The sequence below is a fragment of the Somniosus microcephalus genome, unplaced genomic scaffold (genome assembly GCF_052327205.1).
Source record: "Somniosus microcephalus isolate GS21.2 unplaced genomic scaffold, FLI_Smic_1.0 unresolved_chr7, whole genome shotgun sequence".
Lineage (NCBI taxonomy): Eukaryota > Metazoa > Chordata > Chondrichthyes > Squaliformes > Somniosidae > Somniosus > Somniosus microcephalus.
The window spans coordinates 6,932,677-6,952,902 of record NW_028225185.1 but is presented as its reverse complement, the minus strand read 5'-3'; the positions used below and the strand labels follow the sequence as shown (position 1 = coordinate 6,952,902).

General features: G+C 56.0%; 1 protein-coding gene across 1 annotated transcript in view; it reads left to right on the top strand.

Moving 5' to 3' along the window:
• LOC147086440 (insulin receptor-related protein-like) overlaps positions 1 to 20,226 on the top strand; it is a 104,439-nt gene that overhangs the window by 67,878 nt on the left and 16,335 nt on the right. The window contains exons 9-16 of the mRNA XM_085978252.1: positions 3,489 to 3,656; positions 4,958 to 5,156; positions 7,247 to 7,279; positions 8,390 to 8,688; positions 13,535 to 13,671; positions 15,813 to 15,975; positions 18,131 to 18,239; positions 19,939 to 20,006. Of these exons, the coding sequence (XP_085834378.1) occupies positions 3,489 to 3,656; positions 4,958 to 5,156; positions 7,247 to 7,279; positions 8,390 to 8,688; positions 13,535 to 13,671; positions 15,813 to 15,975; positions 18,131 to 18,239; positions 19,939 to 20,006 (1,176 nt within the window). The remainder of the gene's footprint in view (positions 1 to 3,488; positions 3,657 to 4,957; positions 5,157 to 7,246; positions 7,280 to 8,389; positions 8,689 to 13,534; positions 13,672 to 15,812; positions 15,976 to 18,130; positions 18,240 to 19,938; positions 20,007 to 20,226) is intronic.

Here is a 20,226-nt window from a genome sequence, read left to right as displayed (position 1 = left end):
GCGGCAGCCAATTTGCACACAGCAAGCTCCCACACACAGCACTGTCATCAATGACCAGATCATCTGTTCTTTAGTGATGTTGAGGGACGGATAAATATTGGCCCCAGGACACTGGGGAGAACTCCCCCCTGTTCTTAAACATAGAAACATAGAAACTAGGAGCAGGAGTAGGCCATTCGGCCCTTCGAGCCTGCTCCGCCATTCAACGAGATCATGGCTGATCATCCAATCCCTAGCACCCGGTCCCTACACCGACAGCCATCCCACCCAAGCCCTATCCCCGTAACCCCGTAACCCCACGTATTTAATCCCCCCTAACACTAAGGGCCAATTTTTATCATGGCCAATCAACCTAACCCGCACATCTTTGGACTGTGGGAGGAAACCGGAGCACCCGGAGGAAACCCACGCAAACACGGGGAGAATGTGCAAACTCCACACAGACAGTCACCCGAGGCCGGATTTGAACCCGGGTCCCTGGCGCTGTGAGGCAACAGTGCTAACCACTAGGCCACCGTGTGATCTTTTACATCCACCTGAGAGGGCAGACGGGGCCTCGGTTTAATGCCTCATCTGAAAGACAGCACCTCCGACAGTGCGGTGCTCTCTCGGTACTGTCCCTCTGACAGTGCGGCGCTCCCTTAGTACTGCCCCCCCGACAGTGCGGCGCTCCCTCAGTACCGCCCCTCCGACAGTGCGGCGCTCCCTCAGTACCGCCCCTCCGACAGTGCGGCGCTCCCTCAGTACCGCCCCTCCCACAGTGCGGCGCTCCCTCAGTACTGCCCCTCCGACAGTGCGGCCCTCCCTCAGTACTGCCCCTCCGACAGTGCGGTCCTCCCTCAGTACTGCCCCTCCGACAGTGCGGCGCTCCCTCAGTACTGCCCCCCGACAGTGCGGCGCTCCCTCAGTACTGCCCCTCCGACAGTGCAGCGCTCCCTCAGTACCGTCCCTCCCACAGTGCGGCGCTCCCTCAGTACTGCCCCTCCGACAGTGCGGCGCTCCCTCAGTACTGCCCCTCTGACAGTGCGGCGCTCCCTCAGTACCGCCCCTCCCACAGTGCGGCGCTCCCTCAGTACTGCCCCTCCGACAGTGCGGTCCTCCCTCAGTACTGCCCCTCCGACAGTGCGGCGCTCCCTCAGTACTGCCCCCCGACAGTGCGGCACTCCCTCAGTACTGCCCCTCCGACAGTGCGGCGCTCCCTCAGCAATGCCCCTCCGACAGTAAGAGATTGAGAACAGAGGGCAGGAGAAACTTCTTCAGGGCTAGTGGTCGAGGCAGAATCTATTGGCAACGGTCAAGATTAGATTTGAAAGGTGGAGGAAGGTGATGGGATTGAAGGGATGGGGGAACAGGCCAGGTAAATGTGATTGGGGCTATTTACTCGTGCAGCGGGGAAGCGCCAACACGGACAAGATGATCCGAATGACCCGTTTCCATGTTCGACCTTCTGCTTGATACAGGAAACTTTCGATTTACCGGCACCTAAATAACCGGAAATCTCGGTTAACCGGCAAAATTCACGAGTAGGTTCAGGTAAGTTTTACTTCATATTGTGCTTGCCTTCCTCCATCTGTTGCTGTGCAAGGGTGTGGCTGCAGCTGTTGCTAAGCTACAGAGACGCTTGCAACTTGTGGCCATTGTTCTGAAGCTGTTGCTAAGCAACAGGGTTTGTTGCTTTATACGGAGCTCTCAGCTCCGTATCTTTTACTATAGCGCTCGGTTATCCGGAATTTTTGATGAACCGGCGCCACGTCGGTCCCGTCGGTGCCGGATAAAAGAAAGTTTCCTGTACAAGCACACCCGGCGAGGACACAGTCGAGCTGGACTGTTGCGCACACTCCCCGCCCCCCCCCACCCCACCCTCCCACCATGGTGGCCCTCCAGATGATGCTCATTGACCAGGCTGAGGGATTGAAGGGTTGTGAGGTTCCGTGGGCTTGTCCAACACTGGGAGCCAGGATTGCAAGGGGAGAGAACTGGGACTAATGGGTCAAAAAACATAGAAACATAGAAAAATAGGAGCAGGAGTCGGCCATTCGGCCCTTCCAGCCTGCTCCACCATTCAATATGATCATGGCTGATCCTCTCTCTCAATGCCATATTCCCGCCCTCTCCCCATACCCCTTGATGCCTTTTGTGTCTAGAAATCTCCTTCTTCAATATATTCAGTGACTTGGCCTCCGCAGCCTTCTGTGGTAGAGAATTCCACAGGTTCACCACCCTCTGAGTGAAGAAATTACTCCTCATCTCAGTCCTAAATGTCCTACCCCGTATCCTGAGACTGTGACCCCTCGTTCTAGACCCCCCCAGCCAGAGGAAACATCCTCCCTGCACCCAGTCTGTCGAGCCCTGTCAGAATTTTATACATTTCAATGAGATCCCCCTCTCATTCCTCTAAACTCTAGTGAATACAGGCCTAGTCGACCCAATCTCTCCTCATACGACAGTCCTGCCATCCCAGGAATCAGTCTGGTGAACCTTCGCTGCACTCCCTCTACGGCAAGTATAACTATGGCAAATATAAAAAGCCCCGATGTTAGAAATCCCACAGCTAGAGTTCTGGTCACCACATTACAGGAAAGATGTTATCGCACTTAGAGAGGGTGCAGAGGAGATTTACGAGGATGTTGCCAGGACTGGAGAATGTCAGCGATGAGGAAAGATTAGATTGGCTGGACTGGACAGACTAGATGCAGGAAGGATGTTCCCGATGGTCGGGGAGTCCAGAACCAGGGGTCACAGTCTAAGGATAAGAGGTAAGCCATTTAGGACAGAGATGAGGAGGAATTTCTTCACCCAGAGAGTGGTGAACCTGTGGAATTCTCTGCCACAGAAGGCAGTAGAGGCCAATTCATTAAATATATTCAAGAAGGAGTTGGATATATTTCTTAAGGCTAAAGGGATCAAGGGATATGGGGAGAAGGCAGGGACAGGGTGCTGAATTTGGATGATCAGCCATGATCGCATTGAATGGCGGAGCAGGTTCGAGGGGCCGAATGGCCGACTCCTGCTCCTATCTTCTGTGTTTTCTTTGGAACAGAGGAGGCTGAGGAGAGATTTAATTGAGGTGTATAAAATTATGAGGGGCCCTGGATAGAGTGGAGAGGAAGGACCTATTTCCCTTAGCGGAGAGGTCAATAACCAGGGGGCAGAGATTTAAAGTAATTGGGAGGAGGATTAGAGGGGAGTTGAGGAGAACTTTCTTCACCCAGAGGGTGGTGGGGGTCTGGAACTCACTGCCTGAAAGGGTGGTCGAGGCAGAAACCCTCATCACATTTAAAAAGTACTTGGATATGCACTCGAAGTGCCGTAACCCACAGGGCTACGGACCGAGAGCTGGAAAGTGGGGTTAGGCTGAATGGCTCTTTGTTGGCCGGCGCGGACACGATGGGCCGAATGGCCTCCTTCTGTGCTGTAACTTTCTATGATTCTATGATTGCCCGGGGCCTGGCTCATGTCCTGCTCATTGTTGGGTCCTCTCTCCGCAGCCCCTACTGTGCCCCAGGATGTGGTGTCCATGTCCAACTCTTCCTCGCAGCTCGTGGTGAAGTGGAAGCCCCCGATCCATCGCAACGGCAACATCACGTACTACCTGGTGGTCTGGCAGGAGCAACCGGAGGACGGCGAGTTCTACATCAATGACTACTGCCACAAAGGTGAGGGGTCGGGAGGTGATCGCCCGTCCGCTCCTTGTGGGGGGGCGTCGGGAGGTCGTGGGAGGTCAGAATCTCTCCTGCATCTTGAGGTCAGCATCGTGGCCGTGAAGGTAGCCAATCACAATCTCTGCATTACTGGGCACTGACCCACAGTATGGGATGGCCAAAGCTAGTGCACATTGACCCAGAGTGTTTGATGGGGATAGTGTAGAGGGAGCTTTACTCTGTATCAAACCGTACTGTACCTGCCCTGGAGTGTTTGATGGGACAGTGTAGAGGGAGCTTTACTCTGTATCTAACCCGTGCTGTACCTGCCCTGGAGTGTTTGATGGGACAGTGTAGAGGGAGCTTTACTCTGTATCTAACCCGTGCTGTACCTGCCCTGGGAGTGTTTGATGGGACAGTGTAGAGGGAGCTTTACTCTGTATCTAACCCGTGCTGTACCTGCCCTGGGAGTGTTTGATGGGGACGGTGTGGAGGGAGCTTTACTCTGTATCTAACCCCGTGCTGTACCTGCCCCGGGAGTGTTTGATGGGGACGGTGTGGAGGGAGCTTTACTCTGTATCTAACCCGTGCTGTACCTGCCCCGGGAGTGTTTGATGGGGACGGTGTGGAGGGAGCTTTACTCTGTATCGAACCCGTGCTGTACCTGCCCTGGGAGTGTTTGATGGGACAGTGTAGAGGGAGCATTACTCTGTATCTAACCCGTGCTGTACCTGCCCTGGGAGTGTTTGATGGGACAGTGTAGAGGGAGCATTACTCTGTATCTAACCCGTGCTGTACCTGCCCTGGGTGTGTTTGATGGGGACGGTGTGGAGGGAGCTTTACTCTGTATCTAACCCGTGCTGTACCTGCCCCGGGAGTGTTTGATGGGGACAGTGCAGAGGGAGCTTTACTCTGTATCTAACCCATGCTGTACCTGCCCTGGGAGTGTTTGATGGGGACAGTGTAGAGGGAGCTTTACTCTGTATCTAACCCATGCTGTACCTGCCCTGGGAGTGTTTGATGGGACAGTGTAGAGGGAGCTTTACTCTGTATCTAACCCGTGCTGTACCTGCCCTGGGAGTGTTTGATGGGACAGTGTAGAGGGAGCTTTACTCTGTATCTAACCCGTGCTGTACCTGCCCTGGGAGTGTTTGATGGGACAGTGTAGAGGGAGCTTTACTCTGTATCTAACCCGTGCTGTACCTGCTCCGGGAGTGTTTGATGGGGACGGTGTGGAGGGAGCAGAGATGGTGATTGGATGCCTTCACTGCCACACCAGTGGACACTAACCCACGCTCTGATGCCCATCTTTGCAGGGATGAAGCTGCCGACAAGTTTTGTCGCCAATGACCCGGACGACTATGACAGGGATGGCTACAACGATACCAAACCTGACGGCGGGCACCTGTGCTGCCGGTGCCCGAAGACCCAGGCCCAGCTCGAGCTGGAAGCCGAGGAGACCTCCTTCCGCAAGAAATTCGAAAACTTCTTGCACAACTCCATCATCATGCCGAGGTACTCCATCCACCGAAGCCTTGCCCGCGGAGCTCGCCCCGTCTCGCGATTCTCCCCCACGCAATGGGACACCGGTGTACAGGAACAACCTCTCGCGTTTACTCAGGGCCTTAACGTAGTAAAACGTCCCACGGCGCTTCACAGGAGCGATTATCAGATCAAATTTGACTCCGAGCCACTGAAGGAGATATTAGGGCAGGAAGCTTGGTCAAGGAGGCTGGTTTTAAGGAGCATCTTAAAGGCAGAGAGAGAGGCGGAGAGGTTTAGGGAGGGAATTCCAGAGCTCGGGGCCCCAGGCGGCTGAAGGCACGGCCGCCAATGGTGGAGCGATGGAAATCGGGGGATGCTCAACGGGCCAGAATTAGAGAAGCGCAGAGATCTCGGAGGGTCGTAGGGCCGGAGGAGGTTACAGAGATAGGGAGAGAAAAAGAGCTTTACTCTGTATCTAACCTGTGTTGTACCTGCCCTGGGACTGTTTGATGGGACAGTGTCGAGGGAGCTTTACTCTGTATCTAACTCTGCTGTACCTGCCCTGGGAGTGTCTGATGGGACAGTGTAGAGGGAGCTTTACTCTGTATCTAACCCGTGCTGTACCTGCCCTGGGAGTGTTTGATGGGACAGTGTAGAGGGAGCTTTACTCTGTATCTAACCCGTGCTGTACCTGCCCTGGGAGTGTTTGATGGGACAATGTAGAGGGAGCTTTACTCTGTATCTAAGCCGTGCTGTACCTGCCCTGGGAGTGTTTGATGGGACAGTGTAGAGGGAGCTTTACTCTGTATCTAACCCGTGCTGTACCTGCCCTGGGAGTGTTTGATGGGACAGTGTAGAGGGAGCTTTACTCTGTATCAAACCCGTGCTGTACCTGCCCCGGTAGTGTTTGATGGGACAGTGTAGAGGGAGCTTTACTCTGTATCTAAGCTGTGCTGTACCTGCCCTAGGAGTGTTTGATGGGACAGTGTAGAGGGAGCTTTACTCTGTATCTACCCTGTGCTGTACCTGCCCTGGGAGTGTTTGATGGGACAGTGTAGAGGGAGCTTTACTCTGTATCTAACCCGTGCTGTACCTGCCCTGGGAGTGTTTGATGGGACAGTGTAGAGGGAGCTTTACTCTGTATCTACCCTGTGCTGTACCTGCCCTGGGAGTGTTTGATGGGACAGTGTAGAGGGAGCTTTACTCTGTATCTAACCCGTGCTGTACCTGCTCTGCGAGTGTTTGATGGGACAGTGTAGAGGGAGATTTACTCTGTATCTAACCCCGTGCTGTACCTGCCCTGGGAGTGTTTGATGGGACAGTGTAGCGGGAGCTTTACTCTGTATCTAAGCCGTGCTGTACCTGCCCTGGGAGTGTTTGATGGGACAGTGTAGAGGGAGCTTTACTCTGTATCTAACCCGTGCTGTACCTGTCCTGGGAGTGTTTGATGGGACAGTGTAGAGGGAGCTTTATTCTGTATCTAACCCGTGCTGTACCTGCCCTGGGACTGTTTGATGGGACAGTGTAGAGGGAGCTTTACTCTGTATCTAACCCCGTGCTGTACCTGCCCTGGAAGTGTTTGATGGGACAGTGTAGAGGGAGCTTTACTCTGTATCTAAGCCGTGCTGTACCTGCCCTGGGAGTGTTTGATGGGACAGTGTAGAGGGAGCTTTACTCTGTATCTAACCCGTGCTGTACCTGCCCTGGGAGTGTTTGATGGGAACAGTGTAGAGGGAGCTTTACACTGTATCTAACCCCATGCTGTCCCTGCCCTGGGAGTGTTTGATGGGACAGTGTAGAGGGAGCTTTACTCTGTATCTAACCCATGCTGTACCTGCCCTGGGAGTGTTTGATGGGACAGTGTAGAGGGAGCTTTACTCTGTATCTAACCCGTGCTGTACCTGCCCTGGGAGTGTTTGATGGGACAGTGCAGAGGGAGCTTTACTCTGTATCTAACCCGTGCTGATTCCGGAGTTTATTAACGTACACTGTGTAGAAAATGCTCCCAGCAACTTGACTGCAGAACGAACAGGGAAACGCAGAGAGACGAATCGAATTATCGACTGTGCAGTGAGGACCTCAGCGTGGAGTTACTAACTGGAGTCGTTTCTGCTTTTCAGGAAAGGGAAGACAGTGAAAGGCGTGAAATCCAGGTAAGAAATCGTCCCGGATTCAGGTACGGTGGTGTCTTGGTGACGGTGGTGGATTAGTGGCCCCGATATCGTCAGTTCAAATCCCATCACGGCAAATTGTCAAATCGAATGGTGGCGGTTAGAATGTGGAACTCGCTCCCACGGGGAGTGGTTGAGGCGAATCGCACAGATGTATTTAAGGGGAAGCTGGATAAACACATGAGGGAGAAAGGAATAGAAGGGTATTTTGATTGAGTTACATCATCAACAGCGCCTTTAATGTAGTAAAACGTCCCGAGGTGCTTCACAGAAGCGTAAATCAGACAAACATTGACACCGAGACACATAAGGAGATATTAGGGCAGGTGACCAAAAGCTGGGTCACAGAAGTCGGTCTTAAGCAGCGTCTTAAAGGAGGAGAGAGAGGCGGAGAGGTTTAGGGAGGGAATTCCAGAGCTCGGGGCCCCAGGCAGCTGAAGGCACGGCCGCCAATGGTGGAGCGATGGAAGTCGGGGGATGCGCAAGAGGCCAGGATTGGAGGAGCAAAGAGATCTCGGAGGGTTGTGGGGCTGGAGGAGGTTACAGAGATAGGGAGGGGGAGAGGAGGCCATGGAGGGATTTGAAGACGGGGATGAGAATTTTAAAATCGAGGCGCTGCTTAACCCGGAGCCAATGTAGGCCAGCGGGCACAGGGGGTGATGGGCGAACGGGAGTCGGTGCGAGTTAGGACACGGGGCAGCTGAGTTTTGGATGACCTCAAGTTTATGTAGGGTGTTTTACGTAGGTTTACGTAGTCTAGAGTCTATTTAAACAGCGCACTCCAGCAAACAGTCTGCAGAGTCTATTTAAAAAGAGTCTCGCCGAACAACAGCAAAAACAGAACTCATGACCGAAACTGCAGCAAAGTCTCCCGGCAAAATGCAATGAGTGGAGGATAGTTACAGAACGCAAATGATGTGCGTAAAATTAATCGCAGTCACGTACAGCAGCGCGGCCGCCGGGCGTGATTGACCGGGGAATTGCCCTATCATCAGCCGGGATTCGTGGTGTCACTCGACGCGGGCCGTGTCACACGACGGCGAGTTGGTGGTTGAATGTCATGCCTCGTGTCGTCTGGTTTTTTTTTTGTAGGTCGCCGCGACATCGCAGGGACGCCGACGGTCTGGGCAACGAGACGGCGGCGACGGGCAACGCCTCGCTGTCGGAGCTCGCCCTGAACCTGACAGGCGGGAACCGGTCAGGGCCCGAGGGGAAGCAGCACACGGACTTCCCGTACTTTGAGGACAAAGTGTTCAACAAGGAGCGCATCGTGATCTCCAACCTCCGGCACTTCACCGAGTATCGCATCAACATCCACGCCTGCAACCACGCAGCGCACAAGGTCGGGTGCAGTGCGGCCACATTCGCTTTCGCCCGCACCATGCCGGAGGGTGAGTGACCCTTACCCCGCTCGTCGCTCCCCCACCGCCAACCCCCGCTGGAAGACTCCTTACCAACTGTCGGTATGAGGTGCGGGGAAGCTCTTTTATTGGAGCACAAAAATCTAGCCCGACACACCCAGTGTAGTGTTGAGGGAGCTCCGCACTGTCGGAGGGGCGATACTGAGGGAGCGCCGCACTGTCAGAGGGGCAGTACTGAGGGAGCTCCGCACTGTCGGAGGGGCGATACTGAGGGAGCGCCGCACTGTCAGAGGGGCAGTACTGAGGGAGCTCCGCACTGTCGGAGGGGCGATACTGAGGGAGTGCCGCACTGTCGAGGGGCGATACTGAGGGAGTGCCGCACTGTCGAGGGGCGATACTGAGGGAGTGCCGCACTGTCAGAGGGGCAGTGCTGAGGCAGCTCCGCACTGTCGGGGGGGCGGTACTGAGGGAGCGCCGCACTGTCGGAGGGGCAGTACTGAGGGGCGCCGCACTGTCGGAGGGGCAGTACTGAGGGGGCGCCGCACTGTCGGAGGGGCGATACTGAGGGAGTGCCGCACTGTCGGAGGGGCGATACTGAGGGAGTGCCGCACTGTCGAGGGGCGATACTGAAGGAGTGCCGCACTGTCAGAGGGGCAGTGCTGAGGCAGCTCCGCACTGTCGGAGGGGCGGTACTGAGGGAGCGCCGCACTGTCGGAGGGGCAGTACTGAGGGAGCGCCGCACTGTCAGAGGGGCAGTACCGAGGGAGCGCCGCACTGTCGGAGGGGAAGTACTGAGGGAGCGCCGCACTGTCAGAGGGGCAGTACCGAGGGAGTGCCGCACTGTCGGAGGGGAAGTACTGAGGGAGCGCCGCACTGTCGGAGGGGCAGTACTGAGGGAGCGCCGCACTGCCAGAGGGGCAGTACCGAGGGAGCGCTGCACTGTCGGAGGGGCAATACTGAGGGAGCGCTGCACTGTCGGAGGGGCAGTACTGAGGGAGCGCCGCACTGTCGGAGGGGCAGTACTGAGGGAGCGCCGCACTGTCGGAGGGGCAGTGCAGAGGGAGCGCCACACTGTTGGAGGGGGAGTGCTGCACTGTCAGAGGTGCCGTCTTTCAGATGAGGTCCCGTCTGCCCTCTCGGGTGGATGTAAAAGATCCCACGGCCACTATTGGAAGAAGAGCAGGGGGAGTTCTCCCCGGTGTCCTGGGGCCAATATTTATCCCTCAACCAACATCACTAAAACAGATGATCCGGTCATTATCACATTGCTGTTTGTGGGATCTTGCTGTGCGCAAATTGGCTGCCGCGTTTCCTACATTACAACAGTGACCACACGTCAAAAAAAGTACTTCATTGGCTGTAAAGCGCTTTGGGACGTCCTGAGGTGGTGAAAGGCGCTGGAGAAATGCGAGCCTGTCTTTCTTTCCCATTGACCCCTTGAGATGGTGCACTTCCCCACTGGACTGTAGGGGGACGCCTCTCTCTCTCGCTGCTGAGACCTCTCGCTCACCGCTGTCCATTCCCAGTCTACACTGAGGTTATGAAGGCTGCCTCTCTCTCTCTCTCTCTCTCTGTTGGCCACAAGTCTCAAATGTCTACAGGTCGCTCACACTTCATTCCCTGGTGCCCTCGATTTGAGATCAGCTAAGTTGACAATTTCAACAACACTTTGCACCAAAATAGCCCAGGGCGCTTCACAGGAGTGATTATCAGACAAAATTTGACACCGAGCCACGTAAGGAGATATTAGGACAGGTGGTCAAAAGCTTGGTCAAAGAGGTCGGTTTTAAGGAGCGTCTTAAAGGAGGAGAGAGAGGCGGAGAGGTTTAGGGAGGGAATTCCAGAGCTCGGGGCCCAGGCAGCTGAAGGCACGGCCGCCAATGGTGGAGCGATTGAGTAGAATGGGCCGATACTCTCTGGAGTTTAGAAGAATGGGAGGTGATCTCATTGAAACATACAAGATTCTGAGGGGGATTGACAGGGTCGATGCTGAGAGGCTGTTTCCCCCTGGCTGGAGAGTCTAGAACCAGGGGTCACAGTCTCAGGATAAGGGCTCGGCCATTGAGGACTGAGATGAGGAGGAATTTCTTCACTCAGAGGGCGGTGAATCTTTGGAATTCTCTGCCCCAGAGGGCTGTGGAGGCTCAGTCGTTGAGTATATTCAAGGCCGAGATCGATAGATTTTTGGACTCTTGGGGAATCGAGGGATATGGGGATCGGGCGGGAAAGTGGAGTTGAGGTCGATGATCAGCCACGATCTTATTGAATGGCGGAGCAGGATCGAGGGGCCGAATGGCCGACTCCTGCTCCTGATTCTTATGTTCTTATTAAAACTGGGAATGTGCAAGAGGCCAGAATTGGAGGAGCGCAGAGATCTCGGAGGGTTGTAGGGCTGGAGGAGGTTACAGAGATGGGGAGGGGGCGAGGATCAGAAATTTAAAATCGAGGTGTTGCTGGACCAGGAGCCAATGTAGGTCAGCGAGCACAGGGGCTGATGGGTGAACGGGACTGGGTGCGAGTTCGGACACGGGGCAGTGAGCACAGGGGGTGATGGGTGAACGGGACTGGGTGTGAGTTAGGACACGGGGCAGTGAGCACGGGGTGATGGGTGAACGGGACTGGGTGCGAGTTAGGACACGGGGCAGTGAGCACAGTGGGTGATGGGTGAACGGGACTGGGTGTGAGTTAGGACACGGGGCAGTGAGCACAGGGGGTGATGGGTGAACGGGACTGGGTGTGAGTTAGGACATGGGGCAGTGAGCACAGGGGGTGATGGGTGAACGGGGACTGGGTGTGAGTTAGGACACGGGGCAGTGAGCACAGGGGATGATGGGTGAACGGGACTGGGTGTGAGTTAGGACACGGGGCAGTGAGCACAGCGGGTGATGGGTGAACGGGACTGGGTGTGAGTTAGGACACGGGGCAGTGAGCACAGGGGGTGATGGGTGAACGGGACTGGGTGTGAGTTAGGACATGGGGCAGTGAGCACGGGGTGATGGGTGAACGGGACTGGGTGTGAGTTAGGACACGGGGCAGTGAGCACAGAGGGTGAAGGGTGAACGGGACTGGGTGTGAGTTAGGACACGGGGCAGTGAGCACAGGGGGTGATGGGTGAACGGGACTGGGTGTGAGTTAGGACACGGGGCAGTGAGCACAGAGGGTGATGGGTGAATGGGACTGGGTGTGAGTTAGGACACGGGGCAGTGAGCACAGGGGGTGATGGGTGAACGGGACTGGGTGTGAGTTAGGACACGGGGCAGTGAGCACAGGGGGTGATGGGTGAACGGGACTGGGTGTGAGTTAGGACACGGGGCAGTGAGCACAGGGGGTGATGGGTGAACGGGACTGGGTGTGAGTTAGGACACGGGGCAGTGAGCACAGGGGGTGATGGGTGAACGGGACTGGGTGTGAGTTAGGACACGGGGGCAGTGAGCACAGGGGGTGATGGGTGAATGTGACTCGATGCGAGTTAGCACACGGGGCAGTGAGCACAGGGGGTGATGGGTGAACGTGACTCGATGCGAGTTAGCACACGGGGCAGTGAGCACAGGGGGTGATGGGTGAACAGGACTGGGTGTGAGTTAGGACACGGGGCAGTGAGCACGGGGTGATGGGTGAACGGGACTGGGTGTGAGTCAGGACACGGGGCAGTGAGCACAGGGGGTGATGGGTGAACGGGACTGGGTGTGAGTTAGGACACGGGGCAGTGAGCACAGGGGGTGATAGGTGAACGGGACTGGGTGTGAGTTAGGACACGGGGGCAGTGAGCACAGTGGGTGATGGGTGAACGGGACTGGGTGTGAGTTAGGACACGGGGCAGTGAGCACAGGGGGTGATGGGTGAATGGGACTGGGTGTGAGTTAGGACACGGGGCAGTGAGCACAGCGGGTGATGGGTGAACGGGACTCGGTGTGAGTTAGGACACGGGGCAGTGAGCACAGGGGGTGATGGGTGAACGGGACTGGGTGTGAGTTAGGACACGGGGCAGTGAGCACAGGGGGTGATAGGTGAACGGGACTGGGTGTGAGTTAGGACACGGGGCAGTGAGCACAGGGGGTGATGGGTGAACGGAACTGGGTGTGAGTTAGGACACGGGGCAGTGAGCACAGGGTGATGGGTGAACGGGACTGGGTGTGAGTTAGGACACGGGGCAGTGAGCACAGGGGGTGATGGGTGAACGTGACTCGATGCGAGTTAGGACACGGGGCAGTGAGCACAGGGGGTGATGGGTGAACGGGACTGGGTGCGAGTTAGGACACGGGGCAGTGAGCACAGGGGGCGATGGGTGAACGGGACTTGGTGTGAGTTAGGACACGGGGCAGTGAGCACAGGGGGTGATGGGTGAACGGGACTGGGTGTGAGTTAGGACACGGGGCAGTCAGCACAGGGGGTGATGGGTGAACGGGACTGGGTGTGAGTTAGGACACGGGGCAGTGAGCACAGGGGGTGATGGGTGAACGGGACTGGGTGTGAGTTAGGACACGGGGCAGTGAGCACAGGGGGTGATGGGTGAACGGGACTGGGTGTGAGTTAGGACATGGGGCAGTGAGCACAGGGGGTGATGGGTGAACGGGACTGGGTGTGAGTTAGGAGACTGGGACAGCAGAGTTCTGGGTGAGCTGAAGTTTACGGAGGGCGGAAGTTGGGGGAGCGTTGGATTAGTCGGAGTCTGCAGGTGACAAGGCCCGGATGAGACGGTGCTGGTTTCTGTCACGGGCCACCCCTACACCAGCCATTGACGTTGACCCTGTCTGAGATCCGACCAATTGCCTGTGATTGGGAGGAGGCCGTGGGTGGGAGGGGATGTTAGGCTGCTGGATGAGGCGGTTCCTGGGCCCGAGACTCACTGACAGATTTGTGCGATTTTCATCCTCAGCTCACGCCGATGACATCATTGGTAATGTTACCTGGGAGCTCATCAATCGCAAAAGCATCCTCCTGAGGTGGCCGGAACCAGCCAATCCCAACGGACTCATCCTGAAATATGAGATCAAGTATGGTCGAGACAATGAGGTGAGGCACTTCTCCCCATCTCTGTAACCTCCTCCAGCCCCTACACCCCCCCTATCTCTGTAACCTCCTCCAGCCCCTACACCCCCCCTATCTCTGTAACCTCCTCCGGCCCCTACACCCCTCCCTATCTCTGTAACCCCCCTCCAGCCCCTACACCCCTCCCTATCTCTGTAACCTCCTCCAGCCCCTACACCCCTCCCTATCTCTGTAACCTCCTCCAGCCCCTACACCCCTCCCTATCTCTGTAACCTCCTCCAGCCCCTACACCCCTCCCTATCTCTCTTACCTCCTCCAGCCCCTACAACCCTCCCCATCTCTGTAACCTCCTCCAGCCCCTACACCCCTCCCTATCTCTGTAACCTCCTCCAGCCCCTACATCCCTCCCTATCTCTGTAACCTCCTCCAGCCCCTACACCCCTCCCCATCTCTGTAACCTCCTCCAGCCCCTACACCCCTCCCCATCTCTGTAACCTCCTCCAGCCCCTACACCCCTCCCCATCTCTGTAAACTCCTCCAGCCCCTACACCCCTCCCCATCTCTGTAACCTCCTCCAGCCCCTACACCCCTCCCTATCTCTGTAACCTCCTCCAGCCCCTACACCCCTCCCTATCTCTGTAACCCCCTCCAGCCCTACACCCCTCCCTATCTCTGTAACCCCCTCCAGCCCTACACCCCTCCCCATCTCTGTAACCTCCTCCAGCCCCTACACCCCTCCCCATCTCTGTAACCTCCTCCAGCCCCTACACCCCTCCCTATCTCTGTAACCTCCTCCAGCCCCTACACCCCTCCCCATCTCTGTAACCTCCTCCAGCCCCTACACCCCTCCCTATCTCTGTAACCTCCTCCAGCCCTACACCCCTCCCTATCTCTGTAACCCCCTCCAGCCCCTACACCCCTCCCTATCTCTGTAACTCCCTCCAGCCCTACACCCCTCCCCATCTCTGTAACCTCCGCCAGTCCCTACACCCCTCCCCATGTCTGTAACCTCCTCCAGTCCCTACACCCCTCCCCATCTCTGTAACCTCCTCCAGCCCTACACCCCTCCCCATCTCTGTAACCTCCTCCAGCCTTACACCCCTCCCCATCTCTGTAATCCCCTCCAGCCCCTACACCCCTCCCTATCTCTGTAACCCCCTCCAGCCCTACACCTCTCCCTATCTCTGTAACCCTCTCCAGCCCCTACACCCCTCCCTATCTCTGTAACCTCCTCCAGCCCCTACACCCCTCCCTATCTCTGTAACCTCCTCCAGCCCCTACACCTCTCCCCATCTCTGTAACCCCCTCCAGCCCCTACACCCCTCCCTATCTCTGTAACCTCCTCCAGCCCCTACGACCCTCCGCGATCTCTGCGCTCCTCCAATTCTGCCCTCTTGCGCATCCCCCGATTTCCATCGCTCCACCACTGGCGGCCGTGCCTTCAGCCGCCTGGGCCCTGAGCTCTGGAATTCCCTCCCTAAACCTCTCCACCTCTCTCTCCTCCTTTAAGACGCTCCTTAAAACCGACCTCTTTGACCCAGCTCTGGGTCACCTGTCCTAATATCTCCTTATGTGGCTCGGTGTCAAATTTTTGACTGTTTTTTTTTTTTAATTATTTGTTTGTGGGATGTGGGCGTCGCTGGTAAGGCCCAGCATTTATCGCCCGTCCCTAGTTGCCCTTGAGAAGGTGGTGGTGAGCCGCCTTCTTGAACCGCTGCAGTCCGTGTGGTGAAGGTGCTCCCACAGTGCTCTTAGGGAGGGAGTTCCAGGATTTTGACCCAGCGACGATGAAGGAACGGCCGATATATTTCCAAGTCAGGATGGTGTGTGTGACTGGGAGGGGAACTTGGAGGTGGTGGTGTTCCCATGCGCCTGCTGCCCTTGTCCTTCTAGGTGGAAGAGGTGGCGGGTTTGGGAGGTGCTGCCGAAGAAGCCTTGGCGAGTTGCTGCAGTGCATCGTGTAGATGGTACACACTGCAGCCACGGTGCGCCGGTGGTGGAGGGAGTGAATGTTTAAGGTGGGGGATGGAGTGAATGTTTAAGGCGGTGGATTACGTTCCTGTGAAGCGTCTTTGGGCCGTTAGAGGCAGTGTATCGATGCGAGTTGCTGTTGAGGGCTGAGGCGGTGTGAAATGCTGATATCGTTGTCCGCGTTTCTTTCCCAGGAGTTCCACGAGTGCGTCCCCCGCCACATTTACCAAAAATACGGAGGAGCCCGAATCACCCGCTTGCAACCGGGAAACCACACAGCCGCCATCCACACCACATCGCTGGCCGGGAACGGCTCCTGGACGGAGCCCATCTCGTTCTATATCCCAGCCGCCCCGCGTGAGTACAGCCCGGCTCAACCATCCCACTCACACCTGGTCCGGCAACACACAGAGCGTCAGGAACACAGGGATCAGGAGGAGGCCCATTCAGCCCCTCGAGCCTGTTACACAGGAACAGGAGGAGGCCCATTCAGCCCCTCGAGCCTGTTACACAGGAACAGGAGGAGGTCCATTCAGCCTCTCGAACCTGTTATACAGGAACAGGAGGAGGCCCATTCAGCCCCTTCAGCTTGTTACACAGGAACAGGAGGAGGCCCATTCAGCCCCTCGAGCCTGTTACGCAGGAACAGGAGGAGGCCCATTCAGCCCCTCGAGCCTGTTACACAGGAACAGGAGGAGGCCCATTCAGCCCCTCGAGCCTGTTACACAGGAACAGGAGGAGGCCCATTCAGCCCCTCGAGCCTGTTACACAGGAACAGGAGGAGGCCCATTCAGCCCCTCGAGCCTGTTACACAGGAACAGGAGGAGGTCCATTCAGCCCCTCGAGCCTGTTACACAGGAACAGGAGGAGGCCCATTCAGCCCCTCGAGCCTGTTACACAGGAACAGGAGGAGGCCCATTCAGCCCCTCGAGCCTGTTACACAGGAACAGGAGGAGGCCATTCAGCCCCTCGAGCCTGTTACACAGGAACAGGAGGAGGCCCATTCAGCCCCTCGAGCCTGTTACACAGGAACAGGAGGAGGCCATTCAGCCCCTCGAGCCTGTTACACAGGAACAGGAAGAGGCCCATTCAGGCCCCTCGAGCCTGTTACACAGGAACAGGAGGAGGCCATTCAGCCCCTCGAGCCTGTTACACAGGAACAGGAGGAGGCCATTCAGCCCCGCGAGCCTGTTACACAGGAACACGAGGAGGCCACTCAGTCCCTCGAGCCTGTTACACAGGAACAGGAGGAGGCCATTCAGCCCCTCGAGCCTGTTACACAGGAACAGGAGGAGGCCATTCAGCCCCGCGAGCCTGTTACACAGGAACACGAGGAGGCCACTCAGTCCCTCGAGCCTGTTACACAGGAACAGGAGGAGGCCATTCAGCCCCTCGAGCCTGTTACACAGGAACAGGAGGAGGCCCATTCAGGCCCTCGAGCCTGTTACACAGGAACAGGAGGAGGCCATTCAGCCCCTCGAGCCTGTTACACAGGAACAGGAGGAGGCCATTCAGCCCCTCGAGCCTGTTACACAGGAACAGGAGGAGGCCCATTCAGCCCAGCGAGCCTGTTCCGCCATTCAATGCGATCATAGCTGATCTGCGACCTAACTCCACCCACCCGCCTTGGCCCATATCCCTTAATACCTCTGGTTAACAGCAATCTATCAATCACAGATTTAAAATTAACAATTTACAAATCACGAGGGGTCTGGACAGAGTAGATAGAGAGAGAAACTGTTCCCATTGGTGGAAGGGTCGAGAACCAGAGGACACAGATTTAAGGTGTTTGGCAGAAGAACCAAAGGCAACATGAGGAAAAACTTTATTACGCAGCGAGTGGTTAGGATCTGGAATGCGCTGCCCGAGAGGGCGGTGGAGGCAGACTCAATCGCGGCTTTCAAAAGGGAATTGGAGAAGTACTTGAAGGAAAAGAATTTGCAGGGATACGAGGAAAGGGCGGGGCAGTGGGACTAGCTGAAGTGCTCTCGCAGAGAGCCGGCACGGGCTCGACGGGCCGAATGGCCTCCCTCTGTGCTGTAACCATTCTATGATTCTAACAATTGACCCGGCTTCAATTGCTGTTTGTGGAAGAGAGTTCCAAACCTCTACCACCCTTTGTGTGTAGAAGTGTTTCCTAATTTCACTCCTGAATGGTTTGGCTCTAATCTTTAGACTCTGCCCCCTAGTCCTAGACTCCCCAACCAGCGGAAATAGTTTCTCTCTATCTGTTCCCCTTAATATCTTGAAAACGTCGATCAGATCACCCCTTAACCATCTAAATTCCAGGGAGTACAACCCTAGTTTGTGTAATCTCTCCTCGTAATTCATCCCTTGGAGTCCGGGTCTCATTCTGGTAAACCTACGCTGCACTCCCTCCGAGGCCAATCTCTCCTTCCTAAGGTGTGGTGCCCAGAACTGTCCAATTAATGGGGTTCATTCCAAACCGAGAGAGCGTGTTAGAACTGAGAGCCTTGTACTGAGGGTGTTTCACCGTCTCCTGCTCCCCTAGTTGAGAAGAAGTACGAGGATTTCCTGCTGGTCCTGACCATGATGCCAGTGGTCGTGTTGGTGGCCATTCTGATGCTGGGGGTCTTTGTCTACGTCTACAACAAGAAAAGGTGAGTCCTCACAGTCCCACAGCGAAACGTGGCCAACCATTTCCATTTCCCTCCTCCCCGCTCTACCCACGGTGCCAGGGTGGGAGAGTGACCGGTTCACCAGGAGTCGTGGCTCAGTGGGCAGCACTCGCTCTCTCGCGCCTCTGAGTCAGAACGTTGTGGGTTCGAGTCCCGCTCCAGAGACTTGAGCACAAAAATCTGGGCCGACACTCCCAGTGCAGTACTGAGGGAGCGCCGCAGTGTCGGAGGGGCGGTACTGAGGGAGCGCCGCACTGTCGAAGGGGCGGTACTGAGGGAGCGCCGCACTGTCGGAGGGGCAGTACTGAGGGAGCGCCGCACTGTCGGAGGGGTAGTACTGAGGGAGCGCCGCACTGTCTGAGGGGTGGTACTGAGGGAGCGCCGCACTGTCGGAGGGGTAGTACTGAGGGTGCACTGCACTGTCTGAGGGGCGGTACTGAGGGAGCGCCACACTGTCGGAGGGGCGGTACTGAGGGAGCGCCGCACTGTCGGAGGGGCGGTACTGAGGGAGCGCCGCACTGTCGGAGGGGCGGTACTGAGGGAGCGCCGCACTGTCGGAGGGGCGGTACTGAGGGAGCGCCGCACTGTCGGAGGGGCGGTACTGAGGGAGCGCCGCACTGTCGGAGAGGCGGTACTGAGGGAGCACCGCACTGTCGGAGGTGCGGTAATGAGGGAGCACCGCACTGTTGGAGGGGCCGTCTTTCGGATGAGACGTTAAACCGAGGCCCCGTCTGCTCTCTCAGGTGGATGTAAAAGATCCCACGGCCACTATTGGAAGAAGAGCAGGGGGAGTTCTCCCCGGTGTCCTGGGGCCAATATTTATCCCTCAACCAACATCACTAAAACAGATGATCTGGTCATTATCACATTGCTGTCTGTGGGAGCTTGCTGTGCGCAAATTGGCTGCCACGTTTCCCACATTACAACAGTGACCACACTTCAAAAGTACTTCATTGGCTGTAAAGCGCTTTGGGACGTCCTGAGGTGGTGAAAGGCGCTGGAGAAATGCCCGTCTTTCTTTCTTCCCCTGTGCGTATCATATTTGGCTTTAGGAATTGATTGAATTCTTCTCATTTTTGAATAATTAACGCCACGGGATATTTTATAGATTTACTCTGATCTTTTTTCATTGCTGAATTCCCAATGTGTCAATGAATGTCTCTGATCTTTGATTGAATTGCCACGATTTCTGGTTGAATTTTATCGATTTAGTGTAACATTTTTCCTGACGTTTGATTAAGTTCCCCTCATTTACGACTGAGTTCTCCTCACCTTTCGACTGTACTTTAAAATTCTCGTCCTCGTCTTCAAATCCCTCCATGGCCTCGCCCCCCCTCCCTATCTCTGTAACCTCCTCCAGCTTTACAACCCTCCCAGATCTCTGCGCTCCTCCAATTCTGGCCTCTTGCACATCCCCCGATTTCCATCGCTCCACAATTGGCGACCGCGCCAGGACCCTAAGCTCTGGAATTCCCTCTCTAAACCTCTCCGCCTCTCTCTCCTCCTTTAAGATGCTCCTTAAAACCGACCTCTTTGACCATGCCTTTGGTCACCTGTCCTAATATCCCCTTATCTGGCTCGGTGTCAAATTTCTGTGAAGCGCCTTCGGTCATTTTACTATGTTAAAGGCGCTATATCTTCCCAGCTGTTGATTGTATTTCTTTTCTATCTGTCTGTACAGAATCAATGGTTTCCTAAATGGCACCCTTTATATGTCGGTGAACCCGGAATATTTCAGTGCTTCAGACAGTAAGTAACATCACTGGTTATTGGGCTGTCTAAGCTGTCACTTTCAATATGTAAGACTTTTACCCATTGTTTGTACTGTACGTGTACAGGAGCTGACACTGAGACACACACACGGGCCGTACAGTCCCAGCCGGGAGTGAATCGTTCCCTTTTACCCGCTGTGTGAACTGTACATGTACAGGAGCTGACACTGAGAGACACACACGGGCCGTACAGTACC